At 38.9% G+C, this 25,165-nt stretch overlaps 1 protein-coding gene across 6 annotated transcripts in view; it reads right to left on the bottom strand.

Annotated features, from left to right (window-relative positions):
• LOC116313967 (pleckstrin homology domain-containing family A member 7-like) overlaps window positions 1–25,165 on the bottom strand; it is a 134,590-nt gene that overhangs the window by 69,284 nt on the left and 40,141 nt on the right. For all 6 annotated transcript variants that reach the window (XM_039614499.1, XM_031731824.2, XM_031731825.2 and 3 more), the window contains one exon: window positions 841–918. In XM_039614499.1, coding sequence (XP_039470433.1) covers window positions 841–918 — 78 coding nt within the window. The remainder of the gene's footprint in view (window positions 1–840; window positions 919–25,165) is intronic.

The following is a 25,165-nucleotide window of genomic DNA, read 5'->3' as shown; positions in this document are numbered from 1 at the left end:
CAAAATGATTGTGTGGCATTTCATAATACAGATGGACAACGACCCAAAACATATAGCCAAAGCAACCCGGGAGTTTATTAAAGCAAAGCAGTGGAATACTCTTGAATGGCCAAGTCAGTCACCTGATCTTAACCCAATTGAGCATGCATTTCACTTGTTGAAGCCTTAACTTTGGACAGAAAAGCCCACAAACAGACAGCAACTGAAAGCTGCTGCAGAGGCTGGCACAGCATTGAAAAGGAGGAAACCCAGCATCTGGTGATATCCATGAGGGCAAGACTTCAGGCTGCCATTGCCAACAAAGGGTTTTCAACCAAGTCAAATGAAGGGATTGTGTTAAAAAACGCTTTAGTTCCTCACATTTTTAGGCAATCTTTTTGTTCAATTCACTGAATTAAAACTAAAAGTCTGCACTTCGACGGCATCCGAGTTGTTTCATTTACAATTCATTGTGGTGATGTACAGAATCAAAATTAGAAAAAAAATTGTCTCTGTCCAAATGTTTATGGACCTAAGTAAATGGTCAAGTTAATGTAGTGTGAAGTATAAGTTAAACCATTATTTATTTATTTATTCATTTTATGTGTGTGTGTGTGTGTGTGTGTGTGTGTGTGTCAGGGTTACAATTAGGTTATGGTTAGGTTTAGGGTAAGGGTTAGGGTTAGGCATTAATTTTTAATGGTTAGGGTTAGGGTAAGGGGCTAGGGAAACCATTATGTCAATGAGGGTCCTCACTAAGATAGCTGAACGGGGTTGTGTGTGTGTGTGTGTGTGTGTGTGTGTGTGTGTGTGTGTGTGTGTGTGTGTGTGTGTGTGTGTGTGTGCGCGTGCGTCACTCACTGCAGGATAAAATCCATGTTCTCTGGGGAAATCTGTCCAGTCACAGGATGTCGAAATGTGGTGGTCCTCTGGTTGTGACTGAAGTAACAGAGGGACAAGAGAGAAAACGAGAGAGGAGACAAAATTAGCAACTTTGGCTGCAATACAAACCGTGTTAGTGCATTATCCTGGATTTTCACCCTACTTTGTTTACAATTTCCACACAAGCCGAAAATTCCCCGGAGGAGTACACTTAACAGCTCTGTCCAACATCTCCACCCTGACAGGCGTTCGTCTCTGACTTTCCCAGCTCAGTGCAGAATGTGACGGGTGAATGCAGGACTCATCCCCACCCACTCACCCCACCCAACCATCCTGTACAGCCTGTGTGAAGTAAAGTGTTGGGCTCAGCACAAATGTCAAACAGTGCAGGCAGGCATGGGCCTCCATCAGTTATAGACTCAGTCTTTCTAACCCTCAGCTACAGGGTAAAAGCATTCGACTATGTAAACAACACAGGATGGCATGACGATCAGAGTCCGTGTGAGTTTGTGTGTGTACGTGTGTGATGGCACTTTTTTAGAATGTTTTTTGCATTGAGAAAATACTGACAGAAAGCCTTACTCTACACATTTTTAGACCCACAATCACTAATCAATTTGTAAGCTGACAGAAAATAAATCATAGGAACTATCGCAACAAATGAATAATCAGTTTATTGTTTCATGCCTCATAAATTGGCAAAAAAAAGGAAGATTTATTAATAATTAAATAATCATAAGGTACAGCCCTCTATTTGTATTTTTTTTAAAAACTGCAGTATTTTTGATGATCCTTAAGCTTTATTTGGAAAAGTCATGGCAGATACCCTGTCATCTTACATAATAGGAAAATCAGAATTTTTTTAGAAATTCTAAAACAAGAACTTTAGGTATTATGTGCACCCAGCCTGAATGTTGCAAAAGATGCTACTATGAAAGCTTGACAGAGAAACCAATCCAGGCCAGATCATCATCAGCTTTTATCTGAAAAGTGGATCACCTGGTTAACTCCTAATTATCTGGTTATATCCAGAGGTTCTGTAAGAATAATAACAAGAAGTCCATCCATTCTCTTCTGCTTATCCTTATCAGGGTCACGGGAGGTGGGGGCTTGAGCCTATCCCAGCTGCCATACTGCGAGAGTCGGGGTACACCCTGTACAGGTCACCAGTCTGTCACAGAGAGATAGACAACCACACTCACATTCATACCTATGGGCAATTTAGAATCACCAATTAACATAACCCCACTAACTGCATGTCTTTAGACTGTGGGAGAAAGTCGGAGTACCTAGGGAGAACATGCAAACTCTACACAGACGGTGGAGTCGAACTCAGGACCTTCTTGCTGTGAGGCAAAAGTGCTAACCACCATGCCACCGTGCTGCTGCTAATAAAATGACATTCAAAAAAAATTAAATAAGAAAAAGAGGCACAGCTCAGTGAGAGAAGTTGAAAGTTGCAGTGTTGTAATCAAAAGTCCAATTTTCAAAATCAAACAACAATGAAGGAGCTGGCAGGGTAAAGTACAAAAGTCTTCTCCAAATACAATCAGTGGGTCATGTCACAGTTTTCCATTCCACAGCAGCTCCAATAACTCATGCTGTAAAGAATCCTGCTTGATGTAGCGGAAGATCAAATCGTACAGGAATATAGGGCTTCCCAGGGGAATAGATGGCACGGCAGCATGCATGCTCCGTAACAGGGACCTACAATGTCATTATCGATTCACAGAACAACACTTACAAGACTAACACAAAGAAAGTTGTCACATCTGAATGCAGCAGCTTCTCTACAGCTCACCTTGGCTATTGACTGCTGCTATAGTTTCCCTTTATGTCACGTGAATTATTTCCACCACTGCATCTACTATTGCTAAAAAAAAGAAACACTTCCAAGTTTTTTTTGGTTTATTTTGATTTTGTTTTTTTGTTTTTTTTTTTTTACAGCCAGCTCTCACTCAGACTGCTTAAAAATTTGGCCATGATGTCGTTGTTGTTGTTTTTCTGCAGAAATGAAAAATTGAAAAGACATTAAAAAAAAAATAGGAAAAGTTATTCAAACTCAAACTCAGACTTACAGAATGATCTAAGTTTCCCAAAAGTAAGGTAACAGCTTATGCTGTTATTGCAGTCATTTTTCACCACGCACAGGTACTGTTTGAAAAAAAACTTTCACTAATCAAATGAATTAAATACACTACCTAGTCATAACTGGTAAGATTACGTTTTGTGTCTGCTATAGTGTCATGGAATTTGGCCTTGTGTGTGTAAAACGATAACATGTAGTGCAATGAGAACAGCACACAATGAATTTCATTCTACAGAGGACCATGCTAACATTTACACATGCAGATGGCCACAAAAAATACCTACAGAGTAAATCCATACTAATATGCTAATCGTGCCACACAAATGCATCCATGGGACAAAAAGATGTGACAGTGCTCTAGATAGCAGATAGATAAAACTATGGTCATAGTTCCCTACCATAACTAGGATCCCTTTTGTTTGCCTACTGTTTTGCAGGGAGAAGCGCTAAATTAATAACTGTCTGAACGGCAAGGAATGCTAGTCTATCAGCTGTGGTTAGAATAGAGAAACAGTATGTCTGTGAAGGTTCTCAGTCATCCAGGTCATCGTAGTCAAAGGAGTTGGCAAAGAAAAAGCGTCTGGACTTCTTTAAGTTGCTTGAAGACGTTTCACCTCTCATCCGAGAAGCTTCTTCAGTTCTAAGGTCAAATGGCCGAGAGTCCCAGATTTTAAACCCAGTGGGAGTATCCCCCCAAGGAGGGACAAAGGACCCCCTGGTGATCCTCTAATCACATGCGCCCAGGTGTGAAAGCGGGTGTGGGACCTAATCAGCCAGGGTTAGAGAAACAGAATGTTCTGACAGGCCTGTGAGCTATAAGTTATGCCTGAAACACTCTCCTGGCAACAAATTTGACAACAGAGTGTCATCCGAGTTTACCGACGGACACAAGTGATGATGTTTTGCAGGCTGCAGGAAGCAGATCCATTTTTTTTTTTTTTTTTCAGAAATAATAATGAAACAAAACTGTCAACATGATTTGGTCATGGTGGTAATTTTTGAAAAGGTATGAAAATGCATGAGGTGTGACAAATCGTGTAAATGGATTTCACAAAAATCTGTACAATAATGGCTGCAAGATTAACGGGACTAACGGGATAAATATACCATTAACATCATTAATGGTTTAACGCATTATGTAAAAGCAGTGCATTTCAGCAATTTGCATTTGGCAAACTATAAATGCATGATTTATAAAATGATTTTATTTGCAGTGATGACAGGTGTAGGACTATATGTCATTAACACAAAAGTGCAAAACCTAATAGGTACATGTAGAATTCAAAGCAATCAGATGAAATTAAATGCAGCGTGCTAAATCTATTAACACTCTCGTTTTAGCTCACCATTGAAAGGTCAAGAGGTGTTTTTGAATGCTGAGGTCACAGTCACCTCAAATCCTTTCAGTGGATGGAGTAGTAAATTTGATTATATATATTGATTGCACACATCCAAACAAAGGCTTGTTTACTTCGGAGCTGATTTGGTCGAGCTGATTCGGAGCACTTCTCCAGGGGAAATTGATAAAGCCATGTCGGACTATTCACAGAATATGAAGAAGAACAGCGTGTAAGTGTCCTGGAGGCTGTTTATCAGCGGCAGCGATTTCATTCAGCAGCGAGGTTCAAAATAGTACAAGATATAATAGGTGTGATAGTGTCACTTTAGAAAAACGTAGGCAATGATGACCTGAGCTGTAAAGGAAAAATGTTGAATCCAGTGCTAACAGCTTTATATAGCAAGCTTTTAATAATGTCCTTTCACACTGAAAATGAAAGACATTTTCGCAATGCACCTGATATCTCTGGGTTCTTTTGCTGTTAAGTGTATTTTGTGTATTTCCTTTCCTCTTTCACTCATTGCAATGTTTGTCATGGGGAGCTTTAGTAGGCCTAAATAACAAAATATAGTTATAGTATAGAGTTGTGGTTGTCTTACAGACACCAATTTGACGTTTAAAATTTGAAATCTTAACACAGCCATTTTATTAATATTATTAGTTCTTTATTTATCCAGGTAAAAAAAATGTCAATGAGATTAAAAATCTAATTTCCTGGCAGAGAAACTTGAGTTCCTTATATAAGCAAGATCTCTTTATTACTGCCAAACCTTACGGCAGAAGTAATACAAAACAGATAGGAATAACATTTTGGGTCTCTAGAACCAGTTTCCCTATTCTCAAAAGGGGGAGTTAGGGTTAACATTTATATAATTCACTGTTTAAAGTTATGCATAGCTCAGTTTAACACCATCTATCCATCATACCTAATATGGATGCTCACTGCTAACAAAGCTAAACAGCCAGCATTGGCATTAAATTATAACAACCCCCTCACTCTACTCCAGGGGTGGGCAATTCCAGGCCCCGAGGGCCGGTGTCCCTGCAGGTTTTAGATCTCACCTTGGGTCAACACACCTGAATCACATGATTAGTTCATTACCAGGCCTCTGGAGACCATCAGGACATGTTGAGGAGCTAATTTAGCCATTTAAATCAGCTGTGTTGGTTCAAGGACACATGTAAAACCTGCAGGGACACCGGCCCTCGGGGCCTGGAATTGCCCACCCCTGCTCTACTCTTTTGTCTAAATCAGGGGTCCCCAATCCCAGTCCACGAGGGCCGGTTTTTTCCAAGAGGGCAGGTTTTAAATGTGTCCTTGATCCATCACAGCTGATTTAAATGGATAAATTACCTTCTCAACATGTCTTGAAGTTCTCCAGAGGCCTGGTAATGAACTAATCATGTGATTCAGGTGTGTTGACCCAGGGTGAGATCTAAAACCTGCAGGGACACCGGACCTCGCGGACTGGGACTGGGGACCCAGTGGTCTAAATGCAGTCACATACAATTTTTAAAAAACAAGATTATCTATGTATATACAATAGATAAAGGTTGACTTCTTCTTAATTACATAACTTATTAAAAGTTATCATTAAAGATATTGTCCTTGTTTCTGTATGTTTTGTGTAAAGATATGCAGTTTCTGGATCCAAAGTGCTAATGTGGTATATTATCACATTTTACAAAGTGGGAGTTCAAGTATAAACTCATCACACTTAAATAAAAACCTTGTGAGAAGATTTGAAATGAAGCCAGGCAAGAATAAGCATGCTTGAGAGGTTTTTATCAAATCAAAGTCACTACTAAGATTTTCACAGAGTTCTTCATTTTTATTAGATCTCCCATTATTTTGCTTTAAAAATGGGCATCCACTAAAAGCATACCATAAATCTTTACTAATAATATTCAACTGATAAAAGCACACGGACATTTTCTGTTGTCCCATAAACTTTTATCTACATTAACAAACTAAGGACGCACGATCTCACCTTCTCCTGCTATAGCAGCTCTCCAGACATGAGTGTCTTATGTAACAACCATATCATTAAAGAGCTACCTCTTAAAAAGTCCAACACCCACAGATGAAAATAGCTCGATTAATGCTCACAGTGTCCCTGTAACTTTCCATATAAGGTGCGCCATTCACCTGCAAGATGTCAGAAAGATGTCAGATTTGATTCATTTAACTATGATAGTGTTAAAGACTTCCTCAGACTACCTGCAACAGGATGACATATACTCTATAAATACAAGGTCTTTCTCTCACCATTAGACTTAGATGTATAAAAAATAGAAATACTATATATAAATTTTGAGACACAGTTTTTGTTTGGGGAAACTTTTGAGCATTGGAGGGAACATATGTCTCAGTTAAACCCATTAACTTCATTACTTTACTCTTTTGTACCTTCTGAGATGCACATTCAAAGTCAGACCATAATTTCTGTTGACAAAACACAGCTGGAGTTATGTCTTTAAAAAACAGCTTATCATATTCCAGACATATTTGAGACAAAGTGTCCAATAACTGCTGAAATATCTCCCTACACTACAGTCATCACTGTCAGACATTAATTTGGGGTTTTGTGACATGAGGCTGACACATCTAAAGCAACATAAAAAAAAAAAACACTAATGGGCCTGTGCAATGTAATTTTTGACCAAACACAGAAACCCAAAGAAGCTGTTCAGAGAAAATGGCTAATTTCTTTGTCATCAGAGAAAAAGCACAAATTCAAAGACCACTTTTCTTTTCCTTAATTTTGTGATTTATTTATTTATTTATGCCTTCTATTGATTTTCATTTATCAGAGCAGCTCCACTGCAACTCAAGCACATTTTGTTTCTCTGGTTAAGCCAAGTGAGGCTTTAGGGAATTAAACAGAACCTTTTTTCTTACGAGACATTCTTGCCCATTGAGCTGCTGTCAGCTGACACACTCTGTGCCTCTGTGTTTGACTTTTCTGCCCCTGTCGCTGACCACATGGCATTTATGAAGGACGGGTGGTAAACATCCAGCGTTACATAAACACTCAACTGTCCGTTACAGCACTTGCACAATACAGTTCTCGTGCAAACACACCATTACACATGCCAAACATGATGCCCCTCAGTGATGGACTGCACACTTTGCACCTGCTATATCATATGACTTGGGTGTCACAGGATTTCCAAGCACTTTTCTCCAGCACGGATAACAAGTAGTGGTGAAATTAAGCAGTTAATTATCAAAAACATACGACAAATTATTATTTTAGTAGTTTACGAAGAATGTAAAAAATAGTCATAACGCATCATTAAACACTCACATTACTACTGCTGAAGTAAGGATTCTTTATGAATGTAACAGACAAACAGCTATTTTGACCTTTTAGAGATTTTTTTTAAAGTCAAGTTAGAGGAAAAAATATTCCACAAATCAGGTGTAATAATCACAAATGATATTTTCTCACAGCTTTTTAAGTTAAATCAGTTTTATATTGACTCATTCCTCTGTGTCTTCCTGCCAAACGTATCTAAGTGATACTCTCTGAGGTAAACTGTGAAACTGTGTCAATGCCTTTGTAGTCAAATCATTTTTTTTTCTTGACATTTACTCCTCTTATTTGGACATTAGGCCAAGACTGGCTGAAAAATTATATTAGTTACTGAATACTGATAAATGATTACTAATTGAACAATACAAGGTTTTAAGTGGTGACAGACCAAAGCAGCATTACCTGGAGTGATATTTTATTATCATCAAACTATCCTATTTCTGCGGTGCCTCTAATATTTCTCTTTTGTTTTTTTAGTTCTCTGTAGGTGCACATCTAATGGGCACAATAATTATTTGTTGTTTACGTCAGGATATTCTTCTGAAGACAATGAAGTGTGTGCGCACATATGTGTGTAGACACAGCTGCTCATTGATTCCAGTGATACTGGTAACGGGGATGGTGCGTAGAGCATTCTTCTTATCTGTGAGCATCTCCCCTGAGCTGGGGGAGTCATGCTCTCAGTTCTCAGCTCTCAGGTGTGTGACTACTTTGAGTCTGGCCACAATTACCAGTCAAAAGACACATTATTAAATTCAAAACCAGTCTGTAAAACATAACTATTTCTTATGCAAGATGCAACCATGTGAGAAAAGCTCTAAGAGTCTCAAGAGCTGTGCTAAATTTACTTGAGCAATGATTTACTCAAGTTCAAACTAGAGATGGACCGATCCGATATTACGTATCGGTCCGATACTGACCTAAATTATTGGATCGGATATCGGTGAGAAATTAAAAATGTAATCCGATACATTAAATATAAAAAAAAAAACACCTCACAAAACTTGCGACACAGCGTAACTCGGCTCATAACCGTAGCACGTCGGAGCAGTATGTGATAGAGCGGCTGTGTGTATTTGTAGCCTTGCTACCAAACCAGCATTTCATCTCCGAGGAAGTTATCCCAGAGAGAAGTAAAGCAAGTGTGTAAGTTCATCTCTGAATGTTTGTAAAGCGTTCCCATGTTAAGCTTAACAACCGATATATGGAGCGACTGACTCTCTCTCTCCCTCACCTTCCTGCGGCTACTTCAATCATGAAACTGCTTAATGATCAGCTGATCGGCTTTTCTGTCGCGAGTCCGTCTCTCTTCTTTGTTTTTGGCCCACTTTGCACCAGAAAGAGGAAACCAGCGGCGGAACAACAGCAGCACGTTTAAGCTTGATAAGCTGCTGTTAGAATTTTTATTTAATATTACTTTCTACACCAGGATCCTTTTCTACGTAGCTGACGGCTGGTAACTGTGCAGGGGCGGATCTAGCAAAGTTTAGCCAGGGGGGCCGATAGGGCATGAACAGGGAAAAGGGGGCACAAAGACATACTTTTCTTTCTTATTCTCATTTAAAATGTCTAGCTTTTAATAAATAATTATCTGAATCTTACACCCAAAGTTTTAATCTGATGTAAAATGTATAGAAGTCCATTACTGTATATAGTAACTGTTAAGTCTAATATACCCTAGTAAGCTATAGTACTTTTTCCTTTGGGAACATACCATCTGTGCAGTCTGCAATTCTGTTGAAGAAAGATGTTGAATCTATTTAATTATTCTTGAAAAATAATTTAATTCTGTGCATTTTTTTTTCACCCTGCATCAAATTAAAGTTGATTACATCGATTAAGCATCATGAGGTGGAGGGTGGGGGTGGTTCCCTATTTTTTTTTTGTTGCTGGGTTTGCAACCCTATTAGTTAGGTTGCTTAATATTTCTGCTAAGTACTCTTTAAAATACCAGAAGAGGAAGGATGGAGCAGGTTTAAGTTGATTAGATTGATCAGTTTTGCTGAAATATAAAATATTTTGGGTGCAGTGTATTTTTTACATACAGGTATAACAGAATAGCTTTAGTGTTATTGTTTATTTAAACTTGAGTATGAACTTATACAAAATGCAGCAAGATATTAAAAAAACAGTTTTATTGATTAAAAAACACACTATATCGGATTCATATCGGTATCGGCAGATATCCAAATTTATGATATCGGTATCGGTATCGGACATAAAAAAGTGGTATCGTGCCATCTCTAGTTCAAACCCTAACGCACTTCAGCATTTCTTTTTGTTGACGAAACTGTAATCAAATTTGTCAGCATCATCAATAAGCCACACCTGCATTTGACTTGATTGATGCTTGAAAAAGCAAAGCTGTTGGCACTGACTGTTGACTTTTATGTCTGATAAATAGCAGCAATTTTTTTATATAATTTGCCGCTGCACACCATGCCTGTGTTTTAACAGACATGTAGCAGACTGAGTGTTTTGAAAATGATGAGTACACGAGTAGGTGTTCTCTCAGTCAAAGGTCATATCTATTTAAAGGGATTTTCTAGATGAAATGTGTTTGAAGTGCAGCAAGAGAGAGCTAGTCGGGCTAGTCGGAGTGTTGTCAGTGCAATATGGGGAAACACAGCAAGGTCATTCCCCATTCAGTACACAATGTGCATGTTAAACAGTGTGTGTGTGTGTGTGTGTGTGTGTGTGTGCGTGCGTGCGTGTGTGTGTGTGCGCGCAACTGCACACTTATTTGTGTGTGTGTGTGTGTTGCAATCAAGTGAAATTAGCATAAAAATTCACCAATTTTCTTGGCTGATTGCAATTTCCAATTTTTTGTAAGTGTGACCTGCCGATAGCTACAAGTAATATCATATACAAACACACAAAAAAAGTTTTGAATATACAGAGGACACAAATTAGCCAACAACACTCATTTCACATATTTAAAAATGCATTTACACATCGGAACGTGCATGAACACACTTTTGCCAAAAACTGAATGCCACATTGGTGCACTGCCTGATCTTTAATTAAACATAACGTAACTGAGTTGCATAATGCCAGTGCACAAAAGTAGGTCACAAAACATCCTCATTGCTGATTTTAAGTAGCCTGTGAAGTTGGCTGTCACCACAGCTTTTTTTTTTTTTTTTTTTGTAAACAACCCATAAGTCCAAAGAGGTCTGTGATAACGATTTGTCCTTCCAGTCTCAATCACATGGGAATATTTTTCAAAAACAAGCAAAACTGACATTTATTGACTGGTTAGTTTAAATCAAAGAAGGGAATAAATCACAATTCTGGCCATCAAAGAATAATTGAAGTCATGTATCAAATTTTAAACCCCATATATGTTTGCTTTTATCAAATTCATTCTAGACCTTATCAATATTGTGCACCTAAGTTAGGCAATGTACAGTCTGGGAGCCCCAAAAGCAATACTGCCTTGACTAAATAGGTAGAGGGCGTCCGGTGCAGCCACCACCGTTTCTGTCTGTTGGTTGCCGTTTACAAATGCAGATAAAAAGCTAGATCGCTCCAAGATCCAGTAGAGCAACGCCCCCCCCCAAAGAAAAAAAAAAAAATATATATATATATATATATATATTTTATTTTTTTTTTATTTTTATTTTTTTTTTTTAATATATTTTTTTATATTTTCCTGTCAGGCTCACTGACAGGAAAATGCAAATGTTAAATCCTCTAGACTGAATGACTTAATGACCGAAAGCTCTCGATCTCCATCAGCTTGACTTAATCAGTGCAAAATGGCTAATGAGTTTAAGTTTTTATGTAGTACTATACCATACTGTTAACACTTCATCCAAACTAATACAATGTGTTACAGCTGTTTTGAATACAAATTTTATGGGAAAGTAATGTAATGACTCCTGTACCTATCATAAACAACGAAAAAATTAAGCTACAGAAAGTAATATTTTGCAATGACTGGAATGACTTCAATAGTTTTAACTTGAACGCAACATTGTTTCAAACATACTGTGACATAAGTGACGAGCCCACTACCCTCTCCATCAGCAAATGACCCACAGTCTGAGATATAAAATAAGAGCTTCTGGTTGAAGCAGTTCAAGTAACATCCACGAGACACCTTGTGCTGCTCTGCTAATGACTGGCAGTAGAAACAAGCAGCTCTGCCAGCAGCTCTGTGCTGCTGCTGTAACTTTAGACCCCACTTCCACCTTGTTCTCCCACTGGCACAGCAAAAATAAAACTATGAAAAGAAGAAACTTCCACAGCAGCAGAATTATTATGAAAAGCAGCAAATGCTAAATCTAACGCTGCTTTATTTTTATTTTTTTTAAACCTTGATTTTACTTATTTACCTGTGGACGAGGTCAATGCTTTGGCTTCATTAATTTTGTTCCATCCAAGTATGTGAATGTGAGCGAATGCTGCCTGTGCTGCACAATCTTCCTGCATGACAGAAGGAGGTGGGAGTGCCAGCATGGTCTTATAAATGGTCAAGGGGTAAAGAGCTGGAACACAATCCACTACAAACACACAAAATCACTGCTCACATGCGCACGCACACACACACAGACAGACACGCAGACTCACCCTGGTGAATTCCTAGCAGGCCAGTGTGCTGCCAGTAAATTCCTTCCTTGGCCGGGTGAGCATGACGCAGTGACACATTTGGTTCAGCTTCATGCTGCTGCCACCCTCTCTTGTTCAGGTTTCACAGCCATCCACTACCACCTACCCACCCACACATCCAGCACGCATCACAAACACCCTCTTTCATTTGATTTCCTCACAGTCCATCTCTCTCACGCTTTCCCCTTTGCTCCATTTCTCACTCCCACTCAGGCTGAAAAGCATTCAGAATTGCCTTCTTGTTTGATTAAATGAAGGTACTTTAAAGTCTACGTCGGTGTGTTTGGTGAACACAGACATATCCATGATGCACAAGTCTGAGCTGAATGTTACCAGAGTGCACACTGGCATGAAAATCACTCTAATGGGGGTTATTACACAGCTCTTATTTCACATGACAGCCTATGTGGCTGACTAGCAAGAAGTGTTTCAATACTTGTAATGCTAATCTTTTAAATGTGTTGGACACATAATTTACATTGGTGAGCTTTTGAGTTATATGAATTTGCTGCTATATCAGGGGTTATGATGTATCATGCTGATTTTTTTTTCCATTTTTGAATGAATAATTTTTGTTACATTTTTCATTATTAGTCTTTAAATTTGGAGATTATTACTTAGAGATGCACCTTTCATAATCTAGCTAAGCCTTTATCTCATCAACGCTTTAACCTCCTGCCTCTTGTCTCATCCATCTAGCCATCTTTGTCACACTCATTGTTTAGTTTCAGACAGGACAAATATGCAGAGCCTGGTGTATGACCTCAAGACTCCCTCAGCTGATGCACAAAGCATCATTTTGTTTATTATATCATAGCTCCTTTATGTTGCCAGGCAGCTTTCCTGTCTTTGGTTTCAGCGTGACCCAGTAAAATAAAGAACTTCTCCAGCACCACAGAGGGATAAGGTGAAACTGGCAGAGCCAACACAGTTGCTCAGCAGTGCTGGCAGACTGAAGACAGCATGGTGCCAATAATAAGTGAGGAAGACACGAGCATCACTGACATTACTGGCATGAACAACCTGCTGCCAAGACCCAAATGTAAATATGCCCAGCACTTCGTTTACAGTCCTGACTACAAAACAGCTACACAGAAAGTATCTGAATCAGTTTTACAGCCACATGAAATCTGTTGTTAAGCCCAAACAGTGCTGTTGTTGGAACTTGACAATTTTAAATCCAGTCTGCATATACCTTAAATGTGAAAATGGGCCTCACCCAGTTGTAGCTGTAGTCTGGCCAGTGACCCTTCTACAATATTCTACAATATTTTAAATTTTACTTAAATAGCATGCAGTGTGGATTCAAGGGTATGTTCGGACCAAGTGTGAAGTAAACATTTTGATTTATGATTTCACTTTTCTTTCACAAAGCTAAAAGCCTAAACACAAATGAGCAAAATCATCATCTTACGCTTAAGCTCTAAAAATATCTTACTGTTACTTGATTCCGCCATCGGCTGTACTTTGGAACATAGGAGGTCTCCCAAAGTTGTTGGGGGGCAAATGCTTGTGGGTTGTAAAATGGTCAGAAAACATGACTGTATTTGCACAACTAACAAGCAAAACATCACATTTGGTCTGAACACATCATTAGAAGTAATAATTAATGGAATTAGACCTGTTATTTTTTTTTATTAAGATTCAAAAGAAATTCACCATAAACAATTATGGTGGTTAGTTCAACATATTGTTTATTCACAAATTAAAATATTCCATAAAACCTCAGTTAGACCTAAAACTGAAACTCTATAATGCAGAAGCAAATATCTTCACTAACTATAACACTGTCAGAAAATATTATCCCTCCCTAAAATCTCTAAACTTGACAATCTCCACAGTCAAAGTGGCAGAAAAACACTCAGCCTCCACTGAACCACTCTCACAGCTGTACCTGTACCTCTTGTCTCACAACATAAACACTTTACCAATGCATCATTTTCTACCCACAAGGTAAATATTTCACAATGCTGCTGAAAAAGAACCTCAGCAAAACTTTCAGCTATTCCACACATGCAACTCTAACACAACATAGGCTAACAAAATGACTGCTGGAGCCATTTGATGTGAGATGGGTGTGTTTGTAGTGCTGCTATGCGAACATTATTTTCGTACCTAAATTAAATTGAATATTTTAGAGAAGTTAAAAACATCAGCAGAGTCTTAGCAGAGAAATAACACTTAATGATAGCTTGAATGCTTAAATACATGCAGAAAATATTTCCATTTGCCCTCTAGCAGCCTCGAAAATGATCTGCATTTATTTTTAAAAACCTTTCAATCTGCAGCGAACAAGGTTAGCGCAAGCAGCCTTCATTATTTTCAATGAAAAGTAATAATTCAGTTGAATCCTTCCCACATGGCTGCAGATGGCTACTGCAGAAATATATGCCTACGATGTAAAATATCAGTGCAGTCAAAGCTGTTTCACTGGTTGTAATTTTGTTTATTCATTGGAGCACTCGGGTGTTTTGTTCCAAAAATCTGTTTACGTTGTTGTCAAATTCACTGTTGCTTAAATCTTGTCACCTGATCCACTGCTTTAGTCCAGACTAAAATATCTCAACAGCTGCTGCATAGATTGACATTTAGTGCAGACATTTGTGGTCCCCGGAGGACGTATCCTATCGACTTTGGTGATACCCTGATTTTTTCCTGTAGCAAAACCAGCAGATTGACATTTATAGTTTGCAGAGAAATGTCAGAAACACCAACACGGATGGACTGCCATGAAATCTGTTGCTGCAGAAATTTTGTTGAATGGCAACTTTACTGAATAATCTGACTTTTCACGTATTGAAAAGTAATGACAGTCCTTTAGGTCAGCCTGCAAACTGTAGTTTGGGTGTTTTTAGCATTCCCCATTGAATTCTGCCTGTCATCACCTAGTTAGCACTGTCATTGTAAGCTTTGTAACATGCAGCTAGAGAACTATCATGACACTCGCAGTGCTGTCAGTATGACCCAGTATATCAAAAATGGGCAAAGCTACTGCGACGTCATCCACTGGTTTATGAAGTCTCATTTTCTTGTTTTGAAGCGTCAAAGCCACCATGTCTGTTTGCTTTTCCCAGGACCACATTTGGACACGTGTAGATAGTGCTAATGTTAAGTTATCAGCTAATCCTAACACACTTAGCACATCCATAAACTATATGGGTTTATCACACAGACATAGAAGCCAGCTGAGATACCAGAAACATTATAAAAGGAGGAGAGATGGCACTAAAAGAATAAGGAAGAGAAATCGTTGGGAGAATTCTAAACCTCTGAAGATGATGATTAACCAGACACTGTCTACTTAAGAGCCAATTTATCCTTCTTATAGTAGTGAAGATGTAGGTATGTGGAATTTTCACAGTTTCTTGGCTTATTTTATCTGGACTGTGAATAAGCATGACATTTGTTCAGTGAGGATTTGTGGGATGAGCAGAAATCCTTGATCTTTCTATGGACTGAGCTATTAATGAAGCTATAATATTATGAAACCATATGCACTGTACATTAGAAGTAAGCCAAAAAGCCAAAAGAACGCCACCAGTGGAGATGTCCACATCCATCGAGCCAGCTTCTTCAGCTGAGACTGAAGAAGTCACATGTGTGAGTGACGAAACGTTTTTCCCACTGAAAACGGTTCGTCCAGATGAGCAGAACCAACTTTTGGGATGATGACTGAACATGCATCAAGACAGTCAGTTAACTGGCTAATTTTCTCCTCATTTAGTCGACTAATAAATTAGTCGCCAGGAACATTCCTACTTAAAACTTAAGTAGTTTTTTTTTTTTATTATTATAGTAGGAAAACACATGACATGCAGCTGGTGTTCATAGTAAGGTTAAGTAAATATCAAAAACAGATATTTGATAATTTCTGGAGCTGACTGTATTCGGGATATCCAGAAATGGCATCAACACACTGGTCCAGATATTTCAGCTGCCAGTGAAAAGGACTAAGGCCACTGCAAGGCCTCTCCTTCTCAGGTTTTACATTAAAACACACTCATTTCATATTCAAAAATGTGGATGAAAAACTTCAGCGGGATAAATGACAGCAAGTTGACATCTACAATGACTAGAAAAGTGCAGCGGGCATCCTGTCACGACATCTGCTGTTAGTACATGTATATCAATTCAACATTCATTATACTTTGAAAATGAAGCCACTGTTATTATCTGGGTCATCTGCAGGAACATTTCCTGACAGCACTGCACAAAACAGATCACTGCTTGTTTGACACTTGTCCACATTCAAATCAGCTATGACGTTTTGGCCCCCTGCCTCTGCTCCTGACTCACTAATTATAGCCACTTTTCACCGGGCTGAGGAGCAGAGTGCCTATTAAATGTCTTATTGCAGAGATAATGAAAATATTATGCATTAGCATAAACAGGAATGGCACTGGAATTGAGCCCTATGACTGCTAAGAGCTTGTGGAAAAGTGAACAATGCTCATGCTCATTGTAAAAGTGCCTGCACTGACTAAAAATTTGCCTCAATACCCCAGTTTGTGCCATCACAGCAAATAAGATTCACTGTAAGCAAATTGAAAAGCTGCTTGAGAAAGGGAGGATTTTAGGAGGCTATTTAGGGGGCAAAAATATGTTGCAAAAAACCCCCAAAAAACAAAACAAAATAAACAGACTTACATGGATTTTATAATTAAACATGGACTGCTGCATGAGTAAAGCATTCTCTAAGCTCTTTTTGTGTTTTATAGACAATAAAGCCACAACTTACTTTATAATTCTCATTCTCACACAGTAAGAGGAAACAAACGTAGGACACACATCAAGTGCCAAGTGAACATAATCAGCATGGAAACAAGGCCCATGTACTAGGTGCTCTTCAGCTGTAGCTGTGCTACGTGGGCGAAGGTCAAAATCAAGAGGTAAAGTGGAGGAAAAATGTGTCACTGGTGCCGAATCCATAACGCAAGCAGTTATTCCAACCCTCAAAGCACCAGAAAAAACTGCCTGCAGTACACAAGGTTAATAATATAATGCAATACTTTATTAAACCCAGTTGGCAAATTCTACTTTTGTTTGGACTCCTACACATCAGCTCTGCTGCAGTGGGTTTGGGATTCAGTGGTTTGTTGAAGAGTCTAATGCATCCAAAAATTTAATTAAGCTCAAACTTGTGTGTAAGATGAACAAGTTTTCATTTGAACAAGTTATAGGAAAAATTCCAAAATAATGTTCATTGTCAGTCTCCTTGACAATGTAACAGCAGAGTGATGGGTAACATTTGCTTTGGTTTTGGTCTGTAGTATCTGCTTCCACCATCTCTTAAACTGTCTGTCCTGACATCATGTGGACATGGGAGACTTCCCCTGTTCAAACAAATATGAGGGCTGTGACTAAACACAGCAGGACTGGTTCAGCCGGTGAATACAAATATGCAAATGACAACAACAACAACAACTACAACTGTAGAGAAGACGGCATGAATAACTGAACAACATCACACTGATGATCATCACAAAAAGCTAGTGTCATTAACTTTTACAAACTAAAATAACACACTGAATAAATCAACAATTTTACATGGAGAATATAATATTTATAATAGCATAAAGAAGAAAAATGAGAACTGCCACAGAGACACAAATGTAAACTAAATATTAATATTTGTTGAGAAGTGTCTAAGGAACACTTTTAGAACTGGGCACTTACGACTAACAGATTTGGACACTTTACATGTTTTAATATTAAGGGCAAGATCAACTTGGTGGTTAACATGAACAGCAGCTCAAAGAAAGCCTGGAGTCACTGGCTAACTGCATCTTCATTGTAGAGCTATTCCAAAACAGTTTGGGGGGTTTCGTTTGTACATACTCATGCATTGTGTGCATGTCTTCATGTTTTGATATTTCATTTTATAATGAAGTTATTATTTTGGTGCTATGGTGGTGCATTGGATAGTATTTATTCCAAACAACAAGAAGGTTCAGGGTTTAAACTTGCTTGGACTTTCTGTGGAATTTGTACATTCTTGCTGTGCCTGCGGGTGCTCTGGCCCAAACACAAAACAAGGTTATCTGGTATTTCTAAATTTGTGTAAATTTGAGTGTGAATGCTTGCCTGTCTGTCTCTCTTTTTTAGCACCACCTCTTACACTGGGTCAGCCAGGATAGGCTCTTCCCCACCCCCAGGCCCAACCCCAGACCCACGCTCATGCCCTTAATTGGCTAAGAAATTTAGAAGCCTGGATGAAGTTTTCCAAACAATTTAAAATAATAAAATAATAACAAAAAACATCTCATACTGTACAAACTGAGAAGAAACTGAACACACGCTTCTCCTGTCTTTTACTTTACATGATGACACTGTTGCATCAAAACTTACTTTGTAGGAGTGTCTTACACTCTTTTGCTGATATCTTTTGCTGTAGCAAAACTCATAAAAAAGACAAACATATTGCATAAGTTATGGTACTAGATTTCACAAATGAAGGGAGGTATCATGTATACTGTAAAACTACATGAATTGAATCATTTGGGCTACACCAATTTTGCCCTTCACCTTCAGTTGATCATATTTTCATTGATTAAATGAAAATCAACCCTCTTGCCCCTCAAAAGCACATGCACAAGGTTATTTATAGAGTACCTGGTTGCTGTGGCAGAAAAGCTATGCACAACCTCACAACCATGGCGTACCTCATGCCCTTTCATGTTCTCCATCATCAATCTGGTCAACTCTATTTTAAAAACACAAATTTATTTCTGCTCTTCAGTCATTTTTTATTAGCGCCAATCATGTCATACACAATCGTGTCTATTAAGTCTTCCTTTTTTTTCTCTCCCTCATAGCTCTAACTGATTGATATACTTTTTAACATCCAGCTTTTACAAGACATGAATGGTACAAATTTCATTTTGCTTCACTTCCTCTTCACTACCCAGCTAGATTTTTTGATTCCGAATGACACGAAGCAACAATCTGCCTCCCCAGACGGCCACAGAGGTTATAAAAGTGGCCCTGGCACTTAATTGCAGCTCCATCAAGTAGCAGGATTGAGATTCTTCAGCCCTGATGAGCCATTCTATCTTGATTGTGGCTGTATTTGGACGGGTGTAGTGATGGTGGGGAGTGAATTGTGCTTTAATAGAGATGTCCATCACAACCAATGACAGACAGCAGACAGAGTGGCGTCCAACTCTTTTGCTGCTGGTAATCCCACAAGGAAGGGCCAGCCCCACCCCTCCCCAGCCCTTAAGTGACTGCTTCAGGACATTTTGTTGCTATGGCAACATTGAGATAAGGCCATCGTTAGCTTCAAATAAGGCCCCACTGTGATGCATTGCCATAAATACTGCTATATAGCAGTGGGATTTTGAAAAAGGAGGAGATTTGTGTTTACTGCGAGAAAACACCTCTTCTGAAAGTGTGCGTGCAGAACAGGAGAGCAGCTTTTAGCCGGACAGCAAGATAGTCGACGTGGAGACTGACAGCCTGGCATGCTAATGGACAAAATTTCTGCATTGCATTCGCATTCAAAACACCTCACAGGGTCCTGACGGGCCTGTCTAAGGGAGGCGAAGGGATTCTGGATGTGTGTGAGAATGTGAGTGTGTGTGAAAGTTTCAATTGAATCAAAACGGCCAAGTAAGAACAAAAGAAAACAGCCACGTGTTTAAATAATTAACTAGCCCAAAACTAAATAAAATTTCACAAATGTAGTTCCATAATTTTCAAGAAGGAGTTGCAGCTCCACGGAGAGAAGACAGAAAATGGGGATTTTCCACTGAAAAACACCGCTGTAAAGACTCACGCAAAATGCAACTAACTGTCGGTGTTCTCGAGCAGTTTTCATAGCAAACATCCTTTATTTTTCAACATAACACATAACTTACATGTTGTACTGCCACATTGTGATTTTATTAAATACAGCTATCCAAAATAATACTTTCATGCATTTTTTTTAGATTAAAAAACAACAACAACAACAACAAAAAAATACAAACAAGTTTAGGTTTTTCCAAAATTGTGTCTGATGTAAAGCATGGCACTAAAACACTATTTGGGTAACTGCCAGCTTTCACTTATAACAAACCGCTGATGTACCTTATTACCCTCTTCTTTCCATCAGCCCCTTTCACAAATAAAATTGCACAGAAAAACCATAAAAATGTCAAAAAAGGAATAAAGAACCAGGCAAATGTTATGACAGCTGATATCTTTCCACTTACGTCCAAGAATTATGGATCACAGTCGACTAAATCATTCATCACCCTCTTTCCCTCTCATCATTGCCTTCATTCAGGGTCTGGGAAATAACATCCACTGTGTGTGTGCAGCTTTCGCTTCACATCTGCGGCACACAATTAACGACATCAGGTAAACATTACGCTATTAATCGAGTGCAACATTAAATTGCACCCCTTGCCCCATGAGCTGGCCTCAGCTGCAGAGGTTTATTTTCTAGTACATCTAACAACCCTCATCTAGTTCAGTCAAGTGCCAAGTGGCTGCACCAAACAACCAGGGTTAAAGTACGCTGGAACGATCCTGCTGCAAGTAAATAAATCTGATAGGCACATTATACATAACAACATCAAATGAGTTCACGTTTGGCATGCGGCAGCCTGGCGTACCTTTTCACTCACTCTTACTCCATATATTTAATGTTACCCCATGGTTATTTTCCATGTTAACTACTCACTCTTCTAAGAAAGTACATTATTGACGTTAATGTGAGATGACTTTTAGAGACGAAAGATCGAAGAAAAAAAGATGAAGATGAGAGATGACTTTAAAGAGTAAGGCCTGCTCTGCAAATGGCATTTCCATAAGTAAAATCATTAATTATAGATTTTATTTTAATCCAACAGTCGATCTGTACCTGCAGTGTAGTAGAAGCTCTCTGGTTTGTAAAATCTTTGACAAAAGGAGGTGGAGGTGACTGTGGCTCAGTGATAGACCAGGTCATCTAACCAATCTGGAAGGTTGGTAGTTCAAGTCTGCATGCCAAAGTATCCTTAGGTAATATACTGAACCCAGAGTTGCTCCTGATGCATTCATCGAATGCTAGAAAGCACTTAGATGCAGAAAAAAGTGCTTCTATGAATGTATGAATGGGGTATGTTGTATAAAGCACTTTGAATGCACATTCAGAACAGAAAAACATAAGAACCAGTTCATTTACCAATAATTTAAATGATGAGATTCATTTAAGTTTGCCAAACTACTAAAGGTAGAGGCTAGAAAGCAACTATGACAGCGTGACAATCCATGTAACATCTGCTAACATACTGCAGACTGCTGCTGACCAAATCCACAAAGAGCCATGGTAGCAGCATAGGTCAAGCTGGTTACTTTGCCCAGCCGCAGAGAAAACAAGTCCATAGGAGCTCACAGAACAAATCAATTTTGGTGTTATTCTGAGGCAAGACTTCCCCCCCCCCCGCCGCAATGCTACACCCACCTGTCAAATCCCACTTTAACCCCTGCAAGTGATGTCCGCAACATGTTGAACAAATAACGCTTCTGACACACCAGTTCTAAGATTATACAGCAGGAGAGACGCAGCGAGCTTCTCATTCACATCTATTTAAGAAAGAGGGAGGTTTTAAAAGTGTTCATGTTTCCCCAGGTAACCTATAAATCATTAAGGGGAGAGACGCATAGATTTCACAGTTTAAGATACACACACAATGTGGTAGAGGGGCACAAAAGGTATAAAAGAGAAACTGCACACTCACACAGAGACAGACAAAACCACACCCACACAAATGTTGTAGGCTTGAGGCCGACTGAGGTGCATTTGATTAATTCACTTGAAATAATGCCTCGAAATGCCACACAGTAATACCAAATTGCTCCCAGATCTGACTTCACAGGACCCTCTGACATTTAACAGGACTAAATAAAAGCCATGGTCTCCCACGTTTAATTTAGGTACTATATTGTGTTAATCCAGGCTATTAAAAGTGGTAGACGCACATCTCTGAGCAAGAACGAATACATGTCGACACAGTCTTAGAGTATAGAGTTAACATGTGGGGCCGCAGCTCTGGCCTAGCCACTTTCAGCAGCACAAAGTTAACTCTGTATAATGATAATAATCCCAAGCCATTCAACACTATCAGAGCCTGCAGGTGGTGCTTAGGTTAGCAATGACAATGATGTATTAGCAGGCAAAGGCTACATCAAGCCCTGTCTTAGCAGAGAATCCAGCTAAATTTCTGCTACTTCAGCTATTTTTCAGCATGCACCCCGAAAGAATAAATTATCACCAACCTGTTGTTGAACAACGGGCCTGAATTTTTAAAATATTGTTCAGTTATCTTGAGTCAATGAAAACCAAAGAAGAAATTAAAAATGAATTTACAGACTGGCATGAGCATACTTTGACTTTATTTTGAGTCCAGACTTTGATGACTCTGATGACTTGGTCTTTAAAAAAAAAAAAAAAAAAACACACACACACACACACACACACACACTAACACTGTAATCAATAGATTACATTCTACAATCCAAATCAGATTATTCACACAAGACCAGATCTAAAAACACATTAAGTACACATCTTCCTCCACAAGAGGTACACTGCTCTGCAGCTATATTCCAGCTATATTAATGGAACAACTGTGAACTAAAAAAAAAAAAACCTTTCACAGCACAGCAGAGAAATTCAGGCCCTAAAAATAATGTCGACCCTGGTTTTGAATCTCAAGTTTCACATGTGGCCATTTTAATTTACTGCATACACTGTAGCCCGAATCTAATTTTAAGAGCAACTGCGGATGACATACTGAGAGCATGGACCTCTTGGCAAAACGCAAGTATACAGTGGCACTTTATGTCTCATCACTGAGTGGAGAGAGAAATCTAGTCTACCCACTGCCACTAAGCAGAATCACTCCACTTCTGCTCCAGCCTACGCTTCCCTTGCTGAGTCCACTGAGACTGTAGTGAGACAGAGTTTCTTCTTGTTTGGATTTGCCAATGTGGGAAGTAAAAACGTGAAAAGGAAATGTGTTGTGGTTCTCCCATTTGTCCTATTTAACTGTTTTCTTCCACCACAGACTGTACTCAGTGCCTTGGACTGCCGTTTATACCACACTATATTTGGCTTCAAACAGTCACACAAAGTGCCACTGAAAGTAATTATTTTGCAAGATATATGCACCTCACTGGGTGTTTTTGGGTTAATGAAATGCACTCATGACTCTAACTCTCTGCTTGACACAGAAACATTAGAGTGATAATAATCTGTTCCATCAAAGCCAACTCTTATAGTGGTGGATATAAGAGAAAAGTGAAAACTGTGGTATATCCACAATCAGCATAGGTCATGGAGAGCCCAGTGAGTTTACCATACAACCACAAACATGATGCTAAAGTCATATAGAAATATAAAGATTAATCATATCTGAGTATACAATTTATTTTTAAATCTGTCCGAAATGAAACATAAACTGTAACCTTTTAGCATTTTTTCCACACAAATCAACCTCATCATGGATTTACAGTGGATTCTTTCATTACACACAAAGCTGTCTCAGATTAGGTGGGATTACAGCCACGCTGCTCACATGGACTGAGCCAGCTGGGGAGTCATGTGAGACCTGAGAGACTGGCATGCTCAAAGGGTTTCAGTGACACACAGATGGAGAATGGAGAGCAGGCTAGTAGTGAAAACCTACATATCAGCTCTGGAATGGAAGTGTGGGCTCATATTTTTTTTTCACTGATAAAACTGCTGTTTGAAACCTAATTCTTACCCTTCTGCACGCGAGTGCAAACAAAAGAACAACAAACAGAAAAACGTGAATCCACGAACAGTATTCTAATAGGGGAGAAAATTAACTTGATGCATTTTCCGCATCAATTTAACAGCAACAGCAGCGCTGTTATTGTGTCCACACTGTAAAGACAAAAAGTCAGAGCAATAAAGTTTAGATGGCATTTGTCAAAGATGTCAGTTTTCCTTCATGAAACATTTATGTTTTGTAGTACTTCTATTACATCCAACAGAATAGCTGCAGCAGCTAAATGGATCAAATAATTCAAAAATGTCTGAAGCGAAATGCACCTGCCTTTTTATTACATTCAAAGCCCATATTAGGCATATTAGATATCTCATCATTTATTATAACTGTCTACTTTTTATACGTCTTTGTGCCACTAATAAATATTTGCCAGTTTTTCCATAGGCAATATTATCTTACCAGTATTCCCTTTGTAACTGTGTGATTAATTAACCATGCATCTTTACAAAAGAACAAAACCCTGATGGTCGTAGGTTGCTCAATCATACAAGTGATTCCTATTGTCTCCTACCTTCGGAGGCCAGGGCTAAACCCATTCTTCGCTATCAAGTGGTCAACATCTTTGCTCTTCTCCAGTGAAAAATCAACAAAGAAGCCGCCTTTGAAGTCAGTGGCCTCTGAGAGGTGCTTTAGGCTGGAGTCCATCCCTCTGTATGTTACCATCTGACTCTAATAAACCCATATCCACCAAGATGTTAGGTGAAATTTTAAAGGATGCTGGACAAAACCTATCTCACTGTAACTCTGTCTATACTCTTCACAGCTGATCCTTTCACAGCACAAGCTACACCTGAATGAATTCAGTGTACAAAAGCCCACCATCTGCAACTTTCTCAAACAGATTCAGCCATCAAACCTTGAGCGCACTCTCTGTGTCCCTGCTACATAATAAGACCAACTTAGCTAGTCTTCCCCCCCCCCCCATTTACTCCCGCCTCTCATGAATTAAGCAGGCTGAAACAAGAAGAAATTAGGAATTATAAGCAGCTTGACATTTGGACACAGGCTTCCATCTAAGAATGTGAAATTACCCTGCAAGTTTTAATATTATGCAAATTTCTGATCCAGACTAAAGCAGAATATACTGCAAGTAAGCAGAGTTAATTTGGTCAATTAGCTCAGAAACATTACTATCATAACAAAAGTGATGGTGATGTCT

This window comes from Oreochromis aureus, linkage group 7 (genome assembly GCF_013358895.1).
Source record: "Oreochromis aureus strain Israel breed Guangdong linkage group 7, ZZ_aureus, whole genome shotgun sequence".
Classification (NCBI taxonomy): domain Eukaryota; kingdom Metazoa; phylum Chordata; class Actinopteri; order Cichliformes; family Cichlidae; genus Oreochromis; species Oreochromis aureus.
The sequence above is the reverse complement of the archived record's forward strand: the minus strand, read 5'-3'. Positions and strand labels throughout refer to the sequence as shown.